The sequence below is a fragment of the Capricornis sumatraensis genome, chromosome 15 (genome assembly GCF_032405125.1).
Source record: "Capricornis sumatraensis isolate serow.1 chromosome 15, serow.2, whole genome shotgun sequence".
Lineage (NCBI taxonomy): Eukaryota > Metazoa > Chordata > Mammalia > Artiodactyla > Bovidae > Capricornis > Capricornis sumatraensis.
In genome coordinates, this window is record NC_091083.1 from 27,092,171 (window position 1) to 27,118,071 (window position 25,901).

The 25,901-nt window shown below is 38.8% G+C and overlaps 1 protein-coding gene across 1 annotated transcript in view; it reads left to right on the plus strand.

Annotated features, from left to right (window-relative positions):
- Positions 1 to 25,901, plus strand: part of ARMC3 (armadillo repeat containing 3) — an 86,763-nt gene that overhangs the window by 25,219 nt on the left and 35,643 nt on the right. Inside the window, exons 5-10 of the mRNA XM_068986750.1 lie at positions 2,104 to 2,172; positions 2,412 to 2,587; positions 4,563 to 4,757; positions 7,306 to 7,489; positions 14,566 to 14,718; positions 14,964 to 15,069. Of these exons, the coding sequence (XP_068842851.1) occupies positions 2,104 to 2,172; positions 2,412 to 2,587; positions 4,563 to 4,757; positions 7,306 to 7,489; positions 14,566 to 14,718; positions 14,964 to 15,069 (883 nt within the window). The remainder of the gene's footprint in view (positions 1 to 2,103; positions 2,173 to 2,411; positions 2,588 to 4,562; positions 4,758 to 7,305; positions 7,490 to 14,565; positions 14,719 to 14,963; positions 15,070 to 25,901) is intronic.

Below are 25,901 nucleotides of genomic sequence, written 5' to 3' on the forward strand. Positions count from 1 at the left end.
GTTAAACCTTTTTATCAAACAGGAGCTTCTATCTTCTTTTACCTTCCAGCTAGTATTTATTTTTTTAAGTTTTTTTTTTTTTAATGTGGACCATTTTTAAAGTCGTTATTGAATTTGCTACAGTATTGCTTCTGTTTTACATTTTGTTTTTTTGGCCGCAGGCATGTGGGACCTTAGCTGCCCAACCAGGAAGCAAACCCAAACCCCACTGCACTGGAAGGCGAAGTCTTAGCGCTGTATTTAGTTTAATGTAACCGAGACTCATTTAATTAAGTCAGCTAAAGAGGGAGCTTTCATCAGGATCCTTGTGAGAAGTAGCCTTGTAAACCCAGACTCTACATTACTTTAGGCAATCAGAAGAGCTCGCTGTCTTAGGAAAAAGGTTGATGTAAAAGAGCATGTATGATCAAGAGTAAATTAGATGGTGAATATTATGCAACCAAAAAATTGTGACTAAGAATTAATCTAAGAGCATAGAATGTCTTTCCTACACTTCCCCAAAATTCAAGTATTCTTTTGTACTGAAAGCCTATTCACGTACATAAGTTCACTAGCCTTCTTTGAGTCATTTTGAACAGAACAGACAGAAAGAAGTTTTTGACTGGTTGAGAAACAGCTATATCACTGAATACCACAGGAAAAGGTGTCTAAGAAAAGGCATATATATCCAGTGGTTAATCCCCTAGACCATATGCTTCAGGTACTGCAAAGTGAACTTTTCCAAACTTCTGGTAATGCTAATTTTGACTGACAGAAAAGATAATCAACCAAGAAGAGAAACTGCAAAACTGAAGTAACAGCCATGTCTATTTCTAAGAAAAAGAGGGGGGTAAGGAGAGCAAGAAAGAAATAGAGGCATAATTGTCTAGTTTTAATTAGGCTCCTATAAATAGGACAAAAGTGAACTTTAAAACTAGCACTTTTTTATATCTAAGCACTTTTAGCATTTGTGATAATCAAATGGAATGAATACAAAATGTACTTACGAAAAAGGCTGAGGTTAATTCTTATTGGCATTCTGTACTAGTTTATTAAAGCTCAGCATTCAGAAAATGAAGATCATGGCATCTGGTCCCATCACTTCATGGGAAATAGATGGGGAAACAGTGGAAACAGTGTCACACTTTATTTTGGGGGGCTCCAAAATCACTGCAGATGGTGATTGCAGCCATGAAATTAAAAGACGATTACTCCTTGGAAGAAAAGTTATGACCAATCTAGATAGTATATTCAAAAGCAGAGACATTACTTTGCTGACTAAGGTCCGTCTAGTCAAGGCTATGGTTTTTTCTGTGGTCATGTATGGGTGTGAGAGTTGGACTGTGAAGAAGGCTGAGCGCCGAAGAATTGATGCTTTTGAACTGTGGTGTTGGAGAAGACTCTTGAGAGTCCCTTGGACTGCAAGAAGATCCAACCAGTCCATTCTGAAGGAGATCAGCCCTGGCATTTCTTTGGAAGGAATGATTCTAAAGCTGAAACTTCAGTACTTTGGCCACCGCATGCGAAGAGTTGACTCATTGGAAAAGACTCTGATGCTGGGAGGGATTGAGGGCAGGAGGAGAAGGGGACAACAGAGGATGAGATGGCTGGATGGCATCACTGACTTGATGGACGTGAGTCTGAGTGAACTCCGGGAGATGGTGATGGACAGAGAGGCCTGGCGTGCTGCGATTCATGGGGTCTCAAAGAGTCGGACACGACTGAGCGACTGAACTGAATTGAACTAGTTTATTAAAAATCTAAATTTTAAAATATTTTTAGTATCTTCCCAAATAAACCAAAAAATTACTGTTACATAATAAGCAAGTGTAGGGCAGAGTAACTCAACTTTACTGATGGTATTCTAGGCACTTTTGAACATTTATGGTTATCTTTCCTAGTGTTTTGGAAAGTAGGACAACTGAGCAATCAAGGAACATGGGCTAGAGTCTGTCTGGAGTCAGACAGACCTAGCCTGCCTTTTACTTGCTGTGTGATTTTGAGCTTCAGTTTTCTTATCTGTAAAATTAGGTAATATTAGAACCTATCTCATAAAGAACTATTCCACAGACATTGCCATTATTATTACTATTAAACATTAATATTCTGTTTCTTCTTTTGCAGATGATGTTAAAAAACTGTTAAGAGAGTTAGATGTCGTGAATTCCGTGATTGCTCGGCTGGCTCCAGAAGGTAACTCTGCAACCTACATCTATGTAAAAAATGGGGAATGGTTTCTTATCCACTTCTGATTAAAGTGTCTATTGAAAATAGTTTATGAAACACCAACTGTGAATTATCATTAAAATCTCTCAAACTAAGATGGGCTCCAACCAAAGTAAGATTTGTGGAGCTTTGGTTTTCAAAGCGTGCTTTAAAATAATGGTTGAATAAGCCTTTACATCCTTGTGTTATTTGTTTTTGATACACAGAAGAAGTCGTTATCCATGAATTTGCTAGTCTTTGCCTAGCAAACATGTCTGTAGAGTATACCAGCAAAGTGCAAATATTTAAACAAGGTGGATTAGAGCCTCTCATCAGACTGCTAAGCAGCCCAGACCCGGATGTGAAGAAAAATTCTATTGAGTGCATTTACAACTTGGTCCAGGTGAGATTAACTTCTAAAAACATGTTTTGACAAAAGCTGGTTATAGAATTTATTTTCCCATTAAAAAAGGAAAAAGCTTATTAAAATGCCCCAGTTTTGATTCATCAGTTCATCTTCAGTACTATTTAGTAGTTATCATTCAATAAAATAAAATGAAGTTTAGTGTTGATACTTTCACTTTCCACAAAATAATTGTCCTCCGTGAAAGGGCATTTTAGAATCATAACCTAATTTTTAAAGAATAGAATGGCTTGCAGACCAAGGTGGGTTTATGCTAGGTAAGATGTGTTTCTTCCAAAACAGGAAATCTAATATTAGTGTTGAACTAGTTTTGACCTGGGCTTACCTATTGATCTAATCCTGGTGGTCCAATGGGCTGTACCCTATAGTGCACCCTATGCAGTTTACTAAGATTTTGGATTAGGCTCATTTGTTGGTGAAAACCTAGTGCGTTGCTGAACAAAACTCATTGCTCACATCTGCAAGATGCTACTTTCCTTTGTAACGTGCTGGTTTCCTTTACTCCCACCCCCCACCCCGTAGCCTGCACCTGTCCTGTCCTCTAGCCCTTTCCCCACAGCCTCTCAATCCCCAACCCAGCAGGCACACCCTCACATCGCCAGCAGGTCAGCTCCCGGCTGCTTTGGACAGCCTTCTCTGCTTCTCTCCCTGCTCAGATTTCTGAACGATTCCCACACACATTTGATAAGCCTTAGTTCAACTGCAAGTATAAAGCATCATTTTAAATAGCCATCAATAGAATGTGAAAGAAGAGATGTCGAAGCAAAGGTGAGGGAGGGTTCATTGACAGATATCTAGAGAAAATATATAGTAACAACAGAAGATGACAAAGGGACTCATCACAAAAGGCACCCAAAAGCATGAATTCCTGGCCCCTGCGTGTCCTTCCCATGTGGCTGGATACCCCCTGGTGTTACCTCTACCCTTACTGAAGAGCAAGTGCAGCAGTGTCCCTTCTCTGGTGACTGTTGTTCGTCCTACAGGCCTAAATAATCCTGCAGATGTGTTTGTGTGTTTCATCCTAAATCTCCTTAATAAGACTTAGCTCCCCTTTTCTTCATAACAGAAGTACTAGTTAATAACAGTGTATTCATTTCCTAGGGCTGCTGTAAGGAAGTACCATAGACTGGCTTAAAACACCAGGAATCTCTTCCCTCCCAGTTCTAGAGGCTGAGTTTCTGACTTTAAGGTGTCAGCAGGGCTGTGCTGTCCCAGACTCTGGGTAGAATCCTTCCTTTTCTCTCCCTAGCTTCTGACAGCAGCTCTGAATCCTTGACGGTCCCTGGTTTGCAGCCTCATCATTGCAATCTTTCCCTCTGTTGGCGCTCTCTCCTCCTCTTATAAAGACACTGGTCTTATAAAGACACCACTAAATGCCCACTGCTCCACTATGACCTTATCCTAACTAATTAAATCTCCAACAATCTTATCTCCAAATAAGGTCACATTTTGAGGTTCTAGGGGCTAGAACTTCAACACATTTGGAGGGGATACTATTCAACCCATAATAAGCAACAACCTACAATTTTTATGTCCGAAGAAAGCTTAATATTAGGGGCCAGTTGTGGGATGGATAGAGGAAAGCAAAGCTGGAAATGGAGATAGTGGAGGACAGGGGAGCCTGGCGTACTGCAGTGCATGGGGTTGCAAAGAGTTGGATACAACTTGGCAACTGAATAACGACAAAACCAAAGAAACAGTAGCTTCTGAGAAGTCAGAAGCTTCTGGATCATGTGTATTTCCTATTACTGACAATGTCTGTAGGGCTAATATGAATATTTTGGTGTTGTCAGTGGAGGGTTTGCTTATATTTGTTTGTGAGCTATTTTGGAAATGAATCTGGAGTAAAAGATGGGAACTTATGTTCTTTGTTAGAAAATATAGAGTGTCTCTATTCTTGCGACTCTATTTAGCTTTAAAAATCACTTATTTAAACATTTGTCTTTCCTGGCAGGATTTTCAGTGCCGAGCAACACTTCAAGAACTAAATGCCATCCCTCCTATATTAGACCTCTTGAAGTCAGAATATCCAATTATTCAGTTGTTGGCTCTCAAAACCTTAGGTGTTATTACAAATGATAAGGTGTCCCGGGCCATGCTAAGAGAAAATCAAGGAGTGGATCAGCTTATTAAGATCCTAGAAACTAAGGTACCTGTAACCTTTATTCAATGCTCTATGAGAAGATATATCTCTCCTAAGTGTTATTATAAACGCATATTATGGAATATTTTTTAAATTGAAATTTTATTATATTTAAGGATGATACTAAGTAAAATGAACTAATCTGCTTATTGCTACATAGTTTACCAGCATGATTAAATCAGACGAATGCTAGTGGTCATTCTAAAATAATTTTTTTTAATCTTCTGATTTAGAAGATTTAAGATTTTTAAATTTTTGTTTATGGTCTTCTCTTCAAACACCTGCAATTGGTCTTCTACCTTTTGTCTGCTCTAGTTTTCTCTAGGGTAAGGCAAGAAGAGTCATTTTCCACATATGATGGAGAGTAATCTGCTTTAGTGAGTTTATTGATTTAAATATTAATTTCATCTAAAAAATACACTCGTGGAAACATCTAAAATAACATTTGACTAAATATCTGGATATTGTGGCCTAGCTAAGTTGAAACAAAAAATTAACCATCACAAATCCATCTCTAGTCAATTTGGCATCCATACAGAGCTCCTAAGTCATTAATCTCCAAATAAGAACAATAAAAGATCATGCTTCCACTTAACATGATACAACTGTCCTGTGTGCAACCAAAAACACACTGTCCCCTTCCCCAGAGGAGAAGGTATAAAGTCCTTGGGTGATGTTTACTCTTCTCCTTCACATCCCATAATTTAAATACTAAGATATAAAACTACCCCTACACTTAAATAGTGTATTACAGGGACTTCCCTGTTGGTTCAGTGGCTAAGACCCCACACTCCCACCGCAGGGACCCCAGGTTTGATTCCTGATCAAGGAACTAGATCCCACATGCCGCAAATAAAGATCTCACATGCTGCAACAAAGATCCCGAGTGCTGTGACTCAGACCCGGCGCAGCCAGCTGAAGAAATAAATATTTAAAAAAAAAAAAAACCTTAAAAATACTATATTATAAAATCAGTACATCTCATGTTACCTGAGGAGATAAGAGAGAGAAGAAAAAGATATTTCATACACACACACACACATTCATAACAAAATAAGGAAATATTCATGACAATCACAGTCCTCTTTTCTGTAACTGATCACATGGTTGTAGTTGGTGTCAATAACAACTACCTTCTTTCAATACCCATTGCATATTCCCTTTGCCCTCAGCAAGTACCCCAGCTCGTCTTGATTCTTTACCTGACGTGGTGACCCAAACCTTTGTTTCTGAAGAGTCTGGACCATTTGTAGTTGTGCCTGCATTGGATCATTATAGTTTCCCACCAACCTTAATCACAGGGTATGGTATTACCAAAGAGATGATGTAAGAGACTCCCTGTATTACAGGCACACTCTTCCTCACCTCTATTGTGGAGTAGCAGTCCAATTTCCCTTGGATAGTTGGGATCAGTCACCCCAACCCACACAGTAACTGTCTTCTTCGCCTATTGATTCAGAGGCATGAGGCCCCCAAAGAGACCAGGTGGCTGTCATTTCATTTCAGTGGACTGGACTCACTGCTGTGTCTCTGGGTGGAAGTATCCATCACTTTGGATCTAAGATTTGCAGATCAGCAGAGCCTATGGTTGTGGGTACAGGAAACAGAAATTTTGCTACTGAATTGCTATGGGTAATAGTGAGTGGGGCCACTACCGTGTCACTCCTTGGTTCCTGGACCCATGAACTGTGCTACGGGAGCAACAGCACCATATGCTGGATGCTGTTTCAGAGCACAAACAGCCCTGTGCTCAGTTCCAGTTGTAGCAGAGTCTTCCAGAGGCCGCTTTACCAAGCCAGCTGCTTCAGGCTGGTGGGGCCCTGGGAAGGCCAGTGACTTCTGTGCCCCTGTGCTCGCTGCTCCACCTCTCTTGCTATGAAGCAATGCCGTATAGAATACCATGGTGGTGGAGCATCCTTCCCGTGTTTCTCTCACTTTAAGGATTTCTACCTTACATTTCTAACTGTTCAAATATAAGGTTGCAATTTTCCACTGCTGTGGGGACTCTGGAGGTTCCTCAGGCAAGAAAGTCACACACTCACAATAACTCCTTCTACCAACCGGAGGTTTTAAGGAATATACTTCCCTTCAGCTTCTGTTTGCTTTTTCAAAAACCACTTTTCTTTTTAGATTTAAAAGTTGCTGTCCAGGATATATGTATGCATATAGCTGATTTTTGTCATTGTACAGCAGAAATGAACACAGCATTGTAAAGCAATTATACTCCAATTAAAAAAAAAAACTAAAAAAATAAAGCTGTTGTCGATGAAAGGCTGTTTGAGCAACTTCACTGGGATGCCACTACTGGGAGTTTCCAGCAATTATTTTTTATCTATAAAATATTTTAAACTAGGGGAAATGAGAAGAGATGAGAAAAATGGTTAGGGAGGGTGATGTTATGTTTATAAACAGAACTGTTTCCTTGGGCCTCTGTCACAACAAAATTAATTATATTATATTCTGACTGATCGGAGTTCCCTCTTGTAGTAAAATTTGGCAAGTGTGAATTGCTTTTACTACAGTTTTCTAAAATTGTGTTTGCTTTTATCATTAGGAATTGAATGACCTTCACATAGAAGCTCTTTCTGTGGTGGCCAACTGCATTGAAGATATGGATACTATGGTACTGATTCAGCAAACAGGGGGTCTTAAGAAGCTCCTGTCATTTGCAGAAAACTCTACAATTCCTGAAATTCAGAAGAACGCAGCAAGAGCAATTGCTAAAGCCGCTTATGACGGTATGTCTCATTTTATATAAACTAAGCATACCGATTTCCTCCTGTATTTTTGATTCCGATTAGTACTAAAAAGCACTAGAGTATTTGTCTGCTTTTAAATGGTCTTTTGAGGATAGTGCTATACTTAATATTGAAGGCTGAAATTCATCACAATGTCCATAAGTGAAAATAGAGATTGCTTCACCAAGGATATAACAAACTCAATGTGATTTAATTATACCTTTTTTAAAAAACAGTTCTTTCCTAAATTAAGTTTTAAGCCTTGATTTCTCCTGATTTTGAAATTTTACAGAATGCATGCACTGTTTGTGATCCTGAAAATGTCATTTCAATAAATCTACATTTGGAATGATATCTATACAGTAATTTTGAGTTGCAGCTGGAGTCTGACTGTGCCATGTAATATAGCTATGAAAAATAATATGCTCATACTATATACAAAATACACTTTTCATTTCACTGGCAAGCTATGTTGACATAAACCTGTAAAATATGAGAGATTAATTACATCATGAGCACCGAAGATGAAATTATTGTTTCAATTTATGTATATTTGGCATATTTTATTTAATAAAGGATGTGATTTTATTTTCCCCTTCCACATCACTCCTCTTATAAATGATGACAGCTTTGACTGGTTTAAGTGATTTATATTCTAAACATATATACTCACATCTGTATATATGTCCATGTGTGTATTATGAGGAACATTTCCTTTTCCACCCATACTGGATTTCTTCAAAGCCCAGTTTTAATGCAGTATGCTGAAGTTCACTGCTCAGTACAAAGTCAATAGAGAGAGTGACCTCATGAGTTATATCATAAAGGCCTACTCTAAAGAGAGACCATAAAATAAATGCTGGCAAAATTGCTTAGTTCAGAATTCTCCCTAAAGGAACTCAGGCCTTGTCATACCTGGTCAGTTCTGTTCTCTGTCTATCCCAGGCCTCCTTAGTTGCTTGAGACCAGACAAGAGGCCAGTGGAAAGACACAGGCAATGTCAAATCTAAAATTTTTATATCGGGTCTCTTTGGGTTGTAGTCTCTCTTGTGATAGTGAGTTTAGTGGGTTTATTACCCTTCATGTGATACAGTTGTGACAAGAGCACCGGATGGAGAGCTCTTATGTTTGAGTTCTACTACTAATTAACACTCCCGGCACTGCAGTGACCTAGGGATGTGTCTGTGAGTGAGCTACGGCCTCTCTGGAGCTGTTGATGAATTTGTTTATTAATGATTCATTAAGCCCCCAGTTTGTGTCAACAAATCCAAGGAAGGCAAGTAAGCAGACAATCGTAATGCTGTGTTGAATGTGCTTGATGGTGGGCAACAAAGATCCCCTAGGAGGGTCACCTAACACAGACTTGGATCAGACAAGCTTTCTTGGAAGAAATGATTTACAGGCTAGGTAGGATGTAGAGTGGATGATGGGAATTGGCTGGGCAAAGAAGGTCCTTGTGGGGTTGGGGAGGCTTGGCAGTGCTCTGAGAAGGAACAGTATGTAAAGGTCAGGGAGGGACAGAATGTGGTAAGTTTCAGAACTGAAGTTTTCAGAATGGCCAGTGAATAGAAAGCAGCAGGAAACTCAGAGTTAAGGCTGGAGTTGTAATGAGGCATCAAATGCTAATGGGCATCACGAACCAAGTTTAAGGGCTTTGGACTTTATTTTCATAGCAACGAAGTGCCACTCAAATGACAGAGGAGGGAGGGAACACTGCAGTTTTTCACTTTTTAAAGAACAAGCACTCTTGCTACAAAGTGAAGAAGAGATTAGATGTGTGTGCAACCATTCATGGAAACATTGGGGAAGGACACTGCTGCAGTGACCTAGGTGAGAGGAGAAGGGATCCTGAAACAGAGCCATGGGGGTCGAGATAGACTTGGAGGCATTTGCCATGAGATCCCGCAGCACCCTGGGGGGGTCCATATGGGTTTGTTGAATGACTGTGTGGGGTGGGGGGAAAGGAAAGTGGTGCCAAGGACAAGGCCAGGTTTCTGGCTTGGACAGCTGGACGTCGAATGGTGCCACTCACAGAGATGGGGAACTGGAAAAGAAGAGCAGGTTTGCCGAAAAGGAGAGGAAAGTGATTCCTTTTTGAAAAACTGTGAAATACACATAGTATAAATTTCTCCATCTTCACCATTTTTAAGTGTACATGCATGCTAAGTCGCTTCAGTTGTGTCTGACTCTTTGTGACCCCATGGACTGTATCCTGCCAGGCTCCTCTGTCCATGGGGTTCTCCAGGCAAGAATACTGGAGCAGGTTGCCATGCCCACCTCCAGGGGATCTTCCTGACCCAGGGATCAAACCTGCATCTCTTATGTCTCCTGCATGGGTAGGCGGGTTCTTTACCTCTAGTTTTAAGAGTACAGTCCAGTGATATTAAATTCCTTCGCATTGCTGTGCTACCATCACCACCATCCAACCACAGGGGCTCTTCATCTCACAAGACTGACCCTCTGTACCCATGAATCAATAACTGCCGGCCACTTCTCCCTGCCTGTCGTCCCTGAAATCCACCATTCTTTCTGTCTCTGTGAGTTTGACTGTAAGTAGTTTATATAAGTGGAATCATACAATATTTGTCCTATTGTGATTGGCTTATTTCACTCAGCATAATGTCCTCATGGTGTTGCAGAAGGGGGAAACCCTTCCAGTGCCCAACAGTGGGCTCTTATCTAATAACTGGAAATGGAGTATCCAAGGAAACATGCATGCTGATAAAGCAAGAGACTTTATTGGGAAGGGGCACCCCAATGGAGAGCAACAGGGTAAGGGACCCCAAGAGAACTGCTCTGCCACGTAGCTCGGGTTTTATGGTGATGGGATTAGTTTCTGGGTTGTCTCTGGCCAATCATTCTGACTCGGGGTCCTTTCTGGGGGCTTACACATTGCTCAGTCAAGATGGATGCCAGCAAGAAGGATTCTGGGGACATGCGGTGTCTCCTTTTGACATTTCCTGAATTCTTCCAATTGGTGGTGGCTTGTTAGTTCCATGTTCCTTATGAGAACCTCCTGTTGTAAAATAACTCACAGAAACAGTTACTATGGTGCCTGCAGGGTGGGCGCTTTCAGTCAGTGTTTCCGCTAACAAAGGGTCATTCATGTTGCAGCATGTGTCAGGATGTCCTTCCCTTTTTAACTCTGAAAAATATGCCATTGTATGCTTATACCACATTTGTTGATCCATTCATCCACTAATCGACACCAGACTGGTTCCACCTTTTGGGTGCCGTGAATAATGCTGCTATGAACATAGATGCACAAACATCTCTCTGAGTTCCCACTTTGGATTCTTTGGGGTATATACCCAGAAGTGCAATTGCTGAATCATATGGTAATTCTATGTTTACTATTTTGCGGAACTGCCATACTGTTTTCCATAGCAGCTGCACCATTTTATAGTCTTATCAATGGGGCACAAAGTTTCCAATTTCTTCACATTCTCACCAATACTTGGCATTTTCTGTCTTTAAAAAGTATATACTAATATTAACAGGCGTGAAGTAGTAGCTCTCTGTCTTGATTTGCATTTCCTTGATAATTAGTGATTTTGAGCATCTTTTTCATATGCTTAACAGCCACTTAAAACATCTTGGAGAAGTGTCGATTCAAATCCTTTGCCCATTTTAAAATGTGTTTAAATTTTTTTGTTATTGAATTGTAGGAGTTTTTTATATACTCTAGATATTAACTCCTTCTCAGAAATATGACTTGCAAATATTTTCTTCCATTCTGTAGGTTTCCTTTTACCTCTATTAATTGTATCTTTTGATGCATAGAAGTTTTAAATTTTGATGTAGTCCAATTTATGTTTTCTTAACTCCATTCATAAGTAGGTTTTTACAAATTTTGCTCCTTATACTGTTTTTAAGAACAATGTAATGATCACTATTCATTTATAACATTCTCTTTTTACTTTCCATCATCATCAAAAAGTCTTTTATAGACTAGGGTTAGGATTAGAATCATCACTGGATGTCAAAAACACAGTTCAAACAAAAACACATAATACACACTCTTTAAGTTTTGTTTGCTGAGTAAAGTTTTAACATGGACCCCTAAATCAGTGTGCCTTTGACCTAGCACCAGGAGGAGGAAGGCGTTAATTACCATGTTGCCATGAGGTTTATGAACTGGCATTAACATCTCAGCAAGAGCACCGGTGGCCCACTAGCAACTTCTGAGAATGGATAAGAAAAGTATCATTACATACAGATTTATCTTCAGATACAAAACCTCATGCTTTTTATCTTAGTGATACTGAACAACCATTATTTTTAAAGGACATTGTTCTATTAGTAATATAATTACCTTGCCATCTTTATTATCAGTGTAATTAAAATGTAAATACTTCAGTGTAGCAATTCAAAGAAGGTAGTTGGTTAATATGTTAATTCATCTTTTAAATCTATTATAGCCACACTGCAGTTAGCACTTTTGAGGTTTGGTGAACACAGCTGGATTTTGAGAACACTCCCAGCAGGGTTGAGAAACTAATTGCCCACAGTATTTAAATTATTTTTAAAAAATTGTTCCTATAATTGCATATACACTGTTGTTTTGTGTTTTTTTTGCAACAACCACATACTCCAAAGTTAGTCTTTTCAAATTAATTATTTTGGTCAGTTTTCCTGATGGAATCCACTCAGAGCGTTCTGTTTAGCATAGTTGATTTAGTGCCATAATGGAAGTCTTAATTGTACACCTGACATTTTAAGTTAAAGATTCTGGAAAAGTTTGAGATCTTGGTTATTCAGGGAAAACTAATAAGGACTACATATATGTTAAAACATTTTAGGGGACACATACTTGAGATTTAAGTATTAATCACAGCTTTTTAATGAAACAGTTATGGCTTGACGGAATTCCAATTTTAAATAAAAGGAGCAAGGGATTAAAATGATAGGATTACAGGACATGGTTCATGATTGGTTTAAGACAAATGAACAGAAGTGGTAGTGACTTCCCTTGTGCCAGTGATGGTCAGATTGCTCGGCATATATCTGTGTATCAGACAAAGGCCAAAAGAATATTTGCAAAGATAGTGACATCTGACCATGACACTGGGAAAAAGGGCGATTTTAAAAAACTGTTGTTGAAAGAAGACAAATCATGTATTAACCTAAAAGTGGAAACCTAGCTGTTATAATTTCTGAAGATATCTCTGGGAAAAAAGTTAATTAAAATAATAATGCACAAGTAATGAATTAATTCCACATGCGATGTAATCTAAGTTAATATCAACATTTTTTTCTACCAAAATATTCTCTTTTGGTATATTGTCTGTATATTGTCACCCTGCTTATTTAACTTCTATGCAGAGTACATCATGAGAAACGCTGGATTGGAAGAAGCACAAGCTGGAATCAAGATTGCAGGGAGAAAGGTCAATAACCTCAGATATGCAGATGACACCACCCTTATGGCAGAAAGTGAAGAAGAACTAAAGAACCTCTTGATGAAAGTGAAAGAGGAGAGTGAAAAAGTTGGCTTAAAGCTCAACATTCAGAAAACTAAGATCATGGCATCTGGTCCCAACACTTCATGGCAAATAGACAGGGAAACAGTGGAAACAATGACAGACTTTATTTTGGGGGGCTCCAAAATCACTGTAGATGGTGACTGCAGCCATGAAATTAAAAGACGCTTACTCCTTGGAAGAAAAATTATGACCAACCTGGACAGCATATTCAAAAGCAGAGACATTACTTTGTCAGCAAAGGTCCATGTAGTCCAGGCTATGGTTTTTCCATTAGTCATGTATGGATGTGAGAGTTGGACTATAAAGAAAGCTGAGCACCGAAGAATTGATGCTTTTGAACTACAGTCACCATCTGCAGTGGTTTTGGAGTCCAAGAAAATAAAATCTATCACTGCTTCCACTTTCTCCCCTACTATTTGCCATGAAGTGATGGGACTGGATGGCATGATCTTAGTTTTTTGAATGTTAAATTTTAAGCCAGCTTTTTCAACTGTCATCTTTCACCCTTATTAAGAGGCTCTTTAGTTCCTCTTCACTTTCTGCCTTTAGAGTGGTATCATCTGATATATGAGATTGTTGATATTTCTCCTGGCAATCTATTAATGAGAATCAAACTTATGACAAAATTTTCTAAGAAACTGTAATTAGCAAGAAATTATTTGTAAACTATTTCTTTTCCAACTTGTTTTTTTTTCTATTATAGCATTAAAAATGAGTTTGATTTAATGTAAATATTGCCTAGTATATGCTTTTAATAAATGGTAATTTATTTAGGATTAAATGTAGAATACAAAACAAAAAATTGTTTAATATTCTATACTCTAAATACTGCATTGAATTTAAATTCAATGTAGTATTTGTTTTCGTATAGTAATGAGGCTGTCACTTATTAGAAAATCAAACTAAATTGAGAGAAAAACATCAGGAACAAAAAGAACATTAAGAATACCTTGGTTTTCGATTTAGTGTTTTATAGTGGGGTGAATATCATGATAGGTACTTTGTTTTTGGATAGAACTGTGCTATGTTTATATTATGTTTATGGCAACTTAGCAATTATTTTCATTTTTGCTATGTCAGCATGTAACAAGAAAAAAGATGGTCATAAATTCCTTAAGACTTGGAATTACACTTTATTACTCGTTTTTACTTTCTCTGCTCTTCTCTCGAGCATTTAGCTCACAGGTTTGTACATCTTAGGCGTTTTTCAAATACAGGGCTTTGTATTTAAAACAAACAGGTTTTGTGCTCAGTAAGAAGACAGCGTGTGTGAATGCAGCACATGACTGGTGAAAGTAAGTTCTTACTAAGTCTGAAACTTGCCTCTTTCTTATTACAGAATTTTCTCTGCCATAGTATTGATATCATACAAGAGATTATGAAAAAAGTGCAATACCCATAATTCATTTTCCATATTCACTATGTTCTAAAGGTTGAATAGGTATATATTTTGTTTAGCTTAGACTACAATTAAAGCTAACAAATAGTTTGAATTCCCATAATTTTGGATGGAGAAGTCTTTATATTTGCACAGTTTCTGTAGCAAAATTCTGATTTTTTTTTTTTTTTACCCCTTTTGGTTTATGAAAGCTGAAAATAGAAAACTTTTTCACGAACTAGAAGTCGAAAAATGTCTTGTAAGCCTTTTGGGTTCTGAAAACGATGGAACTAAAATTGCCGCTTCCCAAGCTATCTCGGCAATGTGTGAGAATTCGGGCAGCAAAGAATTTTTCAATAATCAAGGTAAGCACACTGGAAAAAGCCATTTTGAAGATGTTGTTTTTGTTATTTAGTCTCTTAAGTTGTGTCCAACCCTTTTGCGACCCCATGGACTGTAGCCCACCAGGCTCCTCTCTGTCCATGGGATTTCCCAGGCAAGAATACTGGAGTGGGTTGCCATTTCCTTCTCCATTGAACATGTTTAGGCTGCCATATTCTAGTTCACATGGATATCTGTAAAGTCACATTGTGCTTTTCTTTTTCTGTAGGAATCCCTCAGTTAATTCAGTTGCTAAAAAGTGACAGCGAAGAAGTGAGGGAAGCTGCTGCCCTTGCCTTGGCAAATCTGACCACCGGCAATCCTGCTAATGCGAAGTGAGTACAAAAAAACTCATTCAGCACTGATATTTAACAGGCCAAGATAAGCTCATTGTAATCTCCTGCCTTTCAAGGCCTTTCAAGGCAGTTTACATATCCTTTCAGATGCTTCTATGTTGGGTTATTCCTTAGGAACCCTTATGAAAATAAAAGTCAGCAGATAGGCCTGTTTTCCAAAAACATCACAAAATCTTGAGGGTTTCTGGGCTTGTTGGGAAAATGGGTGGGACATTTGATGCAGGTAAGGGGCTAAGCCTTGTAGAAGGTTCCAGAACAAAGAAAATTGGATAATGCTGGGAAATACTAAAGACAACATTCTACAAATATTGGTAAATCAAGAAAAAAAAATTTAAAGAATCAGTTTTTAAAAGAACAGTAGATAAAATCGAGAAACACTTTAAAAGTCCATTGAAAACAACATATTATCAGTAAATACCTATGGGAAAAGGCTGAAAAGGAACGTCCTCTGTATTCCAAACACCGTGGCATGTAATTTATATTCATTTTAAATTTTAATTGTTGAGATAATCCATCTACTAATTGAGGAAACAGAGGCTCTGCAGGTTTCCCTAATTTTCCTGAGTACACATATTCATTCAAATAGAGGAGCTGGAAATTAAAGCTTGATCTATTGGACTCCAAAGGCTCGCTGTTTCCTCTACAGATGATAAGGTTGCTTATAAAACAGTAAGAATTTCTAGAAGGCAACTTTCATAAATAAAGTGATTAATGCCATTTGCAATAAGATGGGTGGGCCCTTGAAGATACCATGCTGAGTGAAATAAGTCAGATGGAGAAAGACAAATATTATCTGATTTCTATCTTATGGGAATATAAAAAACTAGCCAGCAAAATGAATGAACAGCCCAACCAAACAGAAACAAACTTGAAGATACAAAAAAAAAAAAAAAGGGGGAGCAGTAGTTACCAGAGGGGAAGGGGCAGGGGGAATGCAAAATAGGAAAAGGGGATCGACTGTACAGTAATGGACGGAAACTAAATTTTTAGTGGTGAGCACACCATAGTGTATACAGAAGTGGAAATATAATGCACATGTGAAACTTGTATAATGTTACAAACCAATATAACCTCAATGAAAAATCTAAATGAATAAAGAAGAGTAAAAAACAATTATTTACCCTCCTTAAATATGGTATGAGTATTAGGGTTCTCTAGAGAAACAGAACCAATGGAAGGTGTGTGTGTGTGTGTGTAATGAATTTATTATAGGAATTGGCTCATGAGCTTATAATGACTGAGAAGTCTCAGGATCTGCCATCTGTGACCTGGAGAGCCAGGAAAGATGGTAGTGATGGTCAGTCCCAGTATGAGAACCAGGAGCACTGATGTCCAAGGAAAGCAGATGATGGTTGCCCCATCTCAAGAAATTCACCCTTCCTCCTCCTTTGTCTGTGTGTGTGTAGTCAGTCATGACTCAACTCTTTATAACTCCATGGACTGTGTAGCCTGCCAGGCTTCTCTGTCCATGGGATTTCCCAGGCAAAAATATGGAGTGGGTTGCCGTTTCCTCCTCCAGGGGATCTTCCCATCTCAGATATCAAACCTGTGTCTCCTGCGTCTCCTACATAGGCAGGCAGATTCTATACTACTGAGCCACCTGGTAAGCCCTGGCTCTTTGTTCTGTATAGTTCTTCAATGAATTGGATGATGCCCACCCACGTTGAAAAGAGGAATCTTTATTCAGTCTACTGATTCATTCAAATGCTGACCTCTTCCAGAAACACTCTCTCACACACACTCAGAAACAATGTTTCACCAGCTATCTGGGCACCCCTTAACCCAGTCAAGTTGACCCATAAAATTAACCATGTCATTACGTCAGTTTTTAACATTCACATATTATGGTTTTCTGGCACTGCTGCTAAACTTATCCCTTCCTTATTTCAAATAAATCCTCCTCCACCCCATCATATGTTTCATCTGTCTCTTATCCTTTCTTTCTTTTTCTCTACTCACACACAAATTTTTATAAGACCTTGACAGAAAGACTCAAAGTCTAACAATGCCCAAGAAAAATGTAGCCAAAATGCGTAAGCATCAAAACAAAACTGTGCTCCTTTAAGAGCTACAATCTTTGACACAATCAGTTCCTAAATTCAGCGTGCATCATCACGTGCATGAAAGCACACACACGTCTAGAATATCAGGTCATAGTAAGCAGCAGTTTGAGAACAGCATACTCAGTGATTTTTCCAGTATAGTCCCGCTAGTGCAAAAATCTCATCAGTGACACCAAAACGCTTCACTCTCCAGTGCATTTAGATTTATAGATTATCTAAAATACTCTAAAAAGCCTCTAGAGTGTATAGCTGTCTCGATTTCATGTGAGACTGCCTGGCTTACCTCGTTTCACAGTTTTATATAACATCCTAGACAATCAGGATGATAAGTAATACTCAAAGAAGCTGCCTTCAGATTTTCTCTCAATTTTCCATTTATCAAATTTTTGTTATCTGCCAATATAGTTCCATTTTGTCCACAGAGAGGTCAATTAGGACTAGATGGTGCCTGACTTTTCTTCTGTGATAATCAACTTTACTTTCTGTAACTTAATTTTTCTTATCAATTTTAATTGCTGTTATTTCTTTAACCTATCATGTGCTGTACATTCTGATTTCTTTGTCCAACTTCTGTCTGCTAAGGGAAATGGGACCTGAATGAAAGTGGTTTTATGGTTTTTTTGAGGTCTATGTAGCTTTTACTTCGGACTTTTTGAGCTAAAAAATACTGAAAATTAATGGTTTTGAGAAAGATACAGAGTCAGATTTGACCTGTTTGTGCCAAATGCTGAGAACTGGGGTTGAAAAAGATTCTGTCGTCAATCGAAAGGAATGAAAACAAGCAAGCCCCACTGTCAATCCTTCTAGGCAGTCTCCTGGGTCTTCTAAGCCAACTACAACAGAAGAGACCACAAAGATGATTGGTTATTTGTAGCACCCACTCAAATCACCTTTAAAAATTATATCAAACTTGGCATGGGTGTTTCCAGTATCACTTTTTGGAAACAGTCCATTTCATCCCCTTTCGTAGCAATGTACTGTAGGATCGAAGGCTGAGTCCCTGGCTCTGCTGCTGGGTAACTGGAATTGAAATAGTTAGAAAGCCGCTTTTCCACCACATCTAAGTATTAATAGTAAGAGAAGAAAGCAAAAACCCAGAGCTGATGTCTTCCAGGTACCTTTAGTAGCTGTTGGGATACTTGATATTTGGTAGCCTAATTTTTTTTTTTTTAATGCTGTGAAGGGCTGAGAATTCCAGTTTTGTTAAAATGTAACCCCTTCCCCTATACTCGTATCTCAAGGTGCCTAAGATGGATTTCTAATTCTTAAACTCAGGGCACCTTCTGGAGTTAGAGACTCACCTCATGAATTAGATGATCACTGGCTTGTTATGATAACATATGATGCTGGTATAATTTCCTTTATGTATGTTGAGGGTAAATCAAAATTTTCTAAAGTAAAAAATGAAAACCAACTGGAGGAAGGAGGAGCATACTTTGTGATGACTTTTTTTTTTTTTTTGCAAAATTGACAAATGCTTTTTTTAAGTCAAAGTATTTTTATAATCTAAAAACATAATTTTATAATATGCATAAAACTTTATAACCTAAAATACCTGAATTCAGATTTGTACACATCTTGCTTTCTTCCAAAAGAAAACACATTGAAATGTAATACGACAATGAATGAATGTCAAAGTTCTAAGAACCCAAAACAGAGACAAATAAAAATATGATGATGAGAAATTTGGTAGCAGTGACAAACCACCAGACCACCCATACCTCTTTGTGGAAGATGTTCAACTTTAATTATAAGTATGACTTTAATTGCTACCAAAAGATCTTGGCTAGTTGTTATTGTCTGTGAATGTGGTTTCCTAGATAAAGTCTTCTGGACACTTGAAAATTTACTTCTATAATCAATAAAGGTTTTTTAAAATATATAATGAATTTGAATAAAAATCTTCTAAAATCCTCCCCCTCCAAATTTCTGATTGTATGGTCATTAAACTTAGGAGGGGAAAGGGGATGCACTGTGGCTATCATACATTCCATGGTAGTGTACTCAGGCCCCTTAGGGAAGGTGAGTGCTTGCCCAGTTGCTGAGGATAGCCTCCAGGTAGGGCGCCTTTGGGCTGATACATCTTATTGACTCCTTACGCAGGCTGGCAGTGTTAATGTTGCTGTCTCTAGAGTTGATGGGTAGGGCCAACCCTGCCAACATTCTCTTCAAATTCCTTCAGCCAGTGTAAAGCTTGGATACCAGGTAACCTAGCTTTATCAAATTTTATATAAAAGCAATAATGGAGGACCTGAGGCCACGTCTCTAAGTGGTTTGGTCCTCACAGGCCATTTCTTTCTTTTCTGATAATTCTCATGTGTGTTCTGGATATGTGAAGTCTCCAGGTATTTTTGCGTTATGGATAAGTGAAAGTGTAATTTAAAAAATAATTCAACAAACACAAACCCTTTTACTTATAAACAAACAAGCCTATGTCAGGGAGTAAAATGATGATGAGTAAAATAGACAATAAAGTTATTCTGGAAGTTCGTTCACCTCCCAGGAGTGTTTTGCTTTAGGCCTTTTGCACGACCATCCTTTCTGTATGGAATGTTCTTCTACTCCATGAATGCCCACCACGCAGTTCCCCACCCCCTCAAGTCTGCCCAAATGCCACCCCAGGAAGGCCGATGGTGACCACTGTGGTCACAGCACAGCACCCACATACCTTCTCCTTCCTCCTTTCCTGCTGCCCTTTTCTCAGAGCTCTTAGCATTTTCTTAGCAACACGCAGCTCATGCATTCTGTTCTCTGACCAGCTCCCAGTGAGTCTGTTTAACTCACTGACACACAGCAAACATCTAGAGTAGTCCCCATCCCATAATAGCATTTTGGGGGTGGGGTGGGGGAGTGGGCACACACCAACAACACAACCAAAAGGAAAATGACAGTGAAAGAAGATCTGTCTGTTATCAACCAATGCTGATAACTTAAAACAGAAAGTGATCATCTCTACTGCGTTGTTTGTTTTCACACAATTTCATTCACAAAGTGGAGAGCAACTTAGTTTTAAGAGTCTTCTAGCCATACTTTCCATTCTGTATTATCTGCAGAATAAAGGTCACTCAAAGTGGACAAAAAGCAATGAATAAGAATAAAAATAACTATTTGAGGGTACAGGAAAAGAGGACAAGAAGAGCCAGAGTCACTTATTTAAAGTGATGGGAGGAAAAAAAGTAAAATCATTTTTAAGTGAATAAGTAACAAGTGAGGTTAAAACAACCGCCATAGAAAGAAATAGGTGGAAATGGAAACAGAGAAACAACAATTAATTTTATATAAATATGTAATCCAGGGGACTTTCCTGATGGTCCAGTGGCTAAGATTCTGAGCTTCTGATACAGGAGACCCATGTTCAATCCCTGGTTGGGAAGTAGGTCCCACATACCACAACTAAGACCCAACAGCCAAATAAATAAGTAAAAATTTTAAAAAGCATTAAAAACGTAATCCAGTTAGTTAATTTGAACACGATTATCCTTTTTTTGGTTCATTGTTAATCTTTTTGACAATTCTCAATTTATAATACTTTTTAGAAAGGAGAAAGCTGTTTATTTTTGAAAGTAGTACTATTTAAGCTAAACTACATATTTACATTGTACTCCTTAAATCCAATTAGTCATATCAAAGTTTTATATTATTTATGTAACTACCGAGAGCATTTGTTCTTGGTTGACATTTCCTGAGGGGCAGATTCTCTATATTAAAATAGTTTAAACTATTAATTTATAGCATCACTGCCATCTGTTGGATCTGATCAGAATTAGAGTTTTTCAGTTATTCCAAGAATGAGAAGTGTTCAGCGCTTTTCATTTCCCAATGCCAACAGTGAGTAAACTTTGGATACTGGTAAACAATGAAAAGATTAGAAAATAATGTGATTGCCAATTAGATATTTTTCAAAAGATACAATTATTTGAAGAAATAAAACATGAATAAGATTAAATTATAAAAAGTAATAACTACAATTACTTTAACATTTATAGAGAAGTCAGCTGAAACTATGGTTTTGCTATAGAAAATGCTCAATCAAGTCTCTGTTGTATATCTATGCTGCTGCTAAGTCGCTTCAGTCGTGTCCGACTCTGTGTGACTCCATAGACGGCAGCCCACCAGGCTCCCCCGTCCCGGGGATTCTCCAGGCAAGAACACTGGAGTGGGTTGCCATTTCCTTCTCCGATGCATGAAAGTGAAGAGTGAAAGTGAAGTCGCTCAGTCGTGTCTGACTCCTAGCGACCCCATGGACTGCAGCCCACCAGGCTCCCCCGTCCATGGGATTTTCCAGGCAAGAGGGCTGGAGTGGGGTGCCACTGTATATCTATAGATCATACTAACTCACTCTTGATTCTTCATATTTACTTCATAGTGTTTCCATAAAGAACTGGGTGATTTCCTTAAATCTTGGAGAGCTTGTTATCTCCATTTCCTTATTTGTAATGTCTTAAACGTTTAATTTACTTATGGCTGCCCTGAGTCTTCATTGCTACGAGTGGGTTCTCTGGTTGCCAGGAGTGGGGCTCCGCGCTAGTTGCAGTGCGCAGGCTTCTCATTGCGGCGGCCTCTCTGGTCGTGGATCATGGGCTCCAGGGCAGGGGCTGAGCAGTTGTGGCGCACTGCCTACTTGGCCCCCAGCATGTGGGTCTTCCCAGATCAAGGGCTGAACCGGTGTTCCCTGCTTTGCAAGATGAATTCTTCATCACTGGACCACCAAGGAAGCCCTATTTTTTGTTTTTAATAGCCCTTCCCACAACAGCAGTGACTCAAGGCAGCATATATAGTGCTTACTTTAAAAAAAATTTTTCTTGTTTTTGATTGACTGCTGGGCCACTGCCGCCTTCCACACTACCAGAGACAACTCTCCTCTAGGGACCATCCTGCTATCATGTGACCTGTGGTCAGGACCACAACAAAGGAAATGAGGGGATGAGTAGGGAGAACACCCCAAAGAGACTCCAGGAAGAGACAGAATGCCCCCGAATTACACAGCTGTGCATGTTGAGTGCTTTGGGAACTTTTCAGTGTCCTCATTCTATATGGATGACCTGTCGTTCTGTATTACCAGTATTCATATTTCTCTTCACTAACACAGAAATAAAGCAGTGACTGAATCATTTTAATATCTAGTAGAATTATTTATCAGGGTACTAGGCCTAAGATGGGCCTCTCAGGTCACGCTAGTGGTAAAGAACGTACCTGCCAGTGAAGGAGAAGGGACTTGGGTTTGATCCCTGGGTTGGAAAGATCCCCAGCCCACTCCAATATTCTTGGAGGAGGGCAAGGCAACCCACTCCAATATTCTTGCCTGGAAAATCCCATGGACAGAGGAGCCTGGTGGGCTACAGCCAATAGGGTCACAAAGAGTAGGACGTGGCTGAAGTGACCAAGCATGCATGAAGATGCCTAAGAAAGTCCTGTAATGTGTAGAGAAAATCTTTTAAAGATGTGCTACATATAAAACATCAAGAAAACACAGCACTTCATTTATTCACAATGACCCAACTCTCTATCCATTCAGTATTGTCAGGGAAGGGCCTGACCTTAAATAATTCCTTAGAATGTTAAATCTCTCTAGTGTTTAGAAACCACTTTTCAAAGCTTTTTAAAAAATCTGCCCCCACCCCAGTTAAACAGGGTTAGTGGAAGGTAGTGTACTTATGTATTTATTTCTACAAATATTTTTTACTTTCTTTTATTCTGCAGATTTAAGTATAGACTAGTGCTACTCTTTAGTAAGTCTCCTACATACAAACGAGTTCCATTCCGAGAGCTTATTTGTAAGTCCAATTTGTTTATAAGTTCATTTTGCTGATAAATCCAACAAAGTTAGCCTAGGTACCCAACTAACACAATTGGCTATATAGTACAATACCGTAATAGGTTTATAATACTTTTCACACAAATAGCACGTAAAAAAACAAACAAAAAGTAAAACAATTTTGATCTCACAGCACCTTGAAAAGTACAGGAGTACATTACAACGCCTGGCACACAGGGACTGGCATCAAGTGAACAGGCACGAGGAGTTACTGACTGGAGGAGGAAGGGGAGGTGGGAGATGGTAGAGCTGAATGGCCATCAGCAATAGGAGACAGAGGGCAAGCTGCAGTTTCATTCATGCCTGACGCTGATGGCCCGGGTTTTGGTTCCTTGCTGGATTCAATTCTGTCTACCCTCTTGAAAAAAGGATCCAGCGATGTCTGGGTAGTAGCCTTTTCTCTTGTCACTGATGCACTGGATTGCATTCCTAATGGCTGCTGCAAGCTTTGTGTACCGTTCAACATTTGGGTCTTGTGTCTCAAAAGCAAACAGTGTCTCCTCAAATAAAACCCTCTTGCCATTTCCTGCATCGTGAATGTCTTCAGCTCTTCAATTACGTCTTCTCCCTCCTTTCTCTGGAAATGTGTGCATCTTTGAAAGTTCACAACTTGAAGGTTCCTATGTAGGGGATGTACTGTATTTTCTTGTGCACTTGAGGCTGTAGTGCAGTGAATGATGATGGTCATTTCAAAGGAGGGGACAAAACGCCTCTCTTAGAGTTGGCAAAACATCACAAGATTCACTTCCACATTGCCATTCCCCTCCAGGAAGATATATATATATATATATCTCCCAGATGGCTAGAGATGCATACCATCACCCTTTCAAAATAAACTTTAAACATCTGTTCTAGATCATACTTCTTGACCAATCCACACAGATTCACTTAGGAATAAGTAATCTTGTCATTTACAATACTTATTTTTTTAAATCAAAGAAATATTGACCATAGAAATAATCCACTGTGATTTACAACATTAAAATGTAGTCTCCGGAAAAACGCAAACTCATCTTACAGACCTGATGTATGGGGTGGGCTTGGTAATGCTAAAGCTGTGCGGTTATGGTCTTTGTTAGGGCTTTTCACCGAAAAGGTTTTCCGCAGTCCATTTTCCTCTAACAGTGGAGGAACTGTGTCTTCATACTGACCCCTAGTGGCAGTTTAGGCAGATGTTGGGGGAGGGGCAGAAAAGGTAATGGAAGATTTGCTCTGTATTTTAGTGAAAATGCTCACCAACTTAATCCGAAATATTCTTCAGTGTGTTTAAAATAATATTTTAAAACATTATTGAAAGATTGTGATCTGGAAAGCATTCCATTGTGGTGCTTTTAAAGAGGTAATATTCTATTGCTAGCTGTGTGTTAATAGATGCTTGTCTCTGTCTCCTTTTAAGGTGAAGTCATTCCAAAATATTTTGACACATTCATTGTCCTGGTGGCTGAATATCACCTGTGCTACATAACCATACAGGATAAATATAATACACTTAACTGACATAAATTAATCTTGTTGTTATGGTACTTACTCTAGAGCTGAATTTTTTGGTCTTGACTTTGAATAATAGAAATTATTTGGTTTTAAAATTCTTACTTATATCACTTTATTGTCAGGTGCTACCTCCTTTGAATTAAAATGCTCATAAGATGAGAATCCTCCAAGACAAGTTGAGTTAGTTCCTTTTAGAAAGTTCAATTTTGTAGTAAGGGTGTATCAGATTTTTGTACTCAGGATGATACCTCAAAAACTTATTTAAAGTGTTCTTCACTATCTTAAAAGGCTTCTGAAATTAACAGATAAAATATATGGGAGGCACCTTCATGGTAAACTTAAGTAGTATTCTTTCCTTATTTCCGTCCAAGTTTACCGAGTGGATACTTTCTGTTTCTACCCACCTTAGCACCTAGATTTCTTCTCTGCTAACTGTATATTGATCAACACCTTTGATTTTAAGGAGTATATAGAATGAAAAGCTGGATTTTGCAATGAAACAAGTAAATTCCGTATCCCCATTTTGTGTCAGTTGATGCCTAGTCAACCTTCACAAACAGTTTGAATTTTATTAGCTACCAGTTGAGGCTAGGTGAATCCCATGAAATGTTCAATTAGAAAATTATCTATCCTTCTTTTATTACCTGGAGAGCAAAGACTGACATTTGCATAACCTTATTTTAAATTTGCTGGTACCTCTTTCAGGCTTAATTTCCAATGTAACTGATTTTAAGAGGAAATTATCAAACAGTTTGGATAGCTTAGTACCTACATAAATTCCACTTTTACTCATCCTTGACTTTTTACATTAATTTTTCCCATGATTTTCCATCCCTCTGAAAACAGCCTTCACTGCTCATTTGTTGCCTAAACAAAGGCTTGGGGGTGATGCTTGAGGAAATTGCTTCAGCTCCAGCCCTGCAGAGGTTGGAGATTTGACTGTCTAGCTGAAAAGTTGTCTGAAAATGAAAAGTTCATACATAGAGGCAAATTTGGAAACAGGGCGCTATTTTCCCATGATCCCAGAAATGGAGACAGGATTATAGGAAAATCTCTGCCCTTGTGGCTCACTCAGCAGGCGTGGGTAATGCTGTGATAATGATGGTGACGTGGTGATGACGATGCTGAGAGCGATGGTGGAATGATGGTGAGAGTTGGAATGTGTGGCCAGGCGCCGAGCTAAGTACTTGGAACGTATCAGCAAATCTTCGAAAAGTTCCCTGTGATGTAGCAAGTCCATTCTGCAGATGAGGAAACAGAAGCACAGTCCCTGTTCAAGGTCACAGGGGTGGGATGGACACTATACGCCGAGCCAGTCGGCCACCTATATCCAGAGAAAGCTCATGAGTTTTCCTTCTCTGCCTCCTGCTCACTATCTCCCTGAGTTTGAGCTTCTCCAAATCTTCCCACCAAAATGTTTCCCTCTGCCTTCTTGGTCTCTT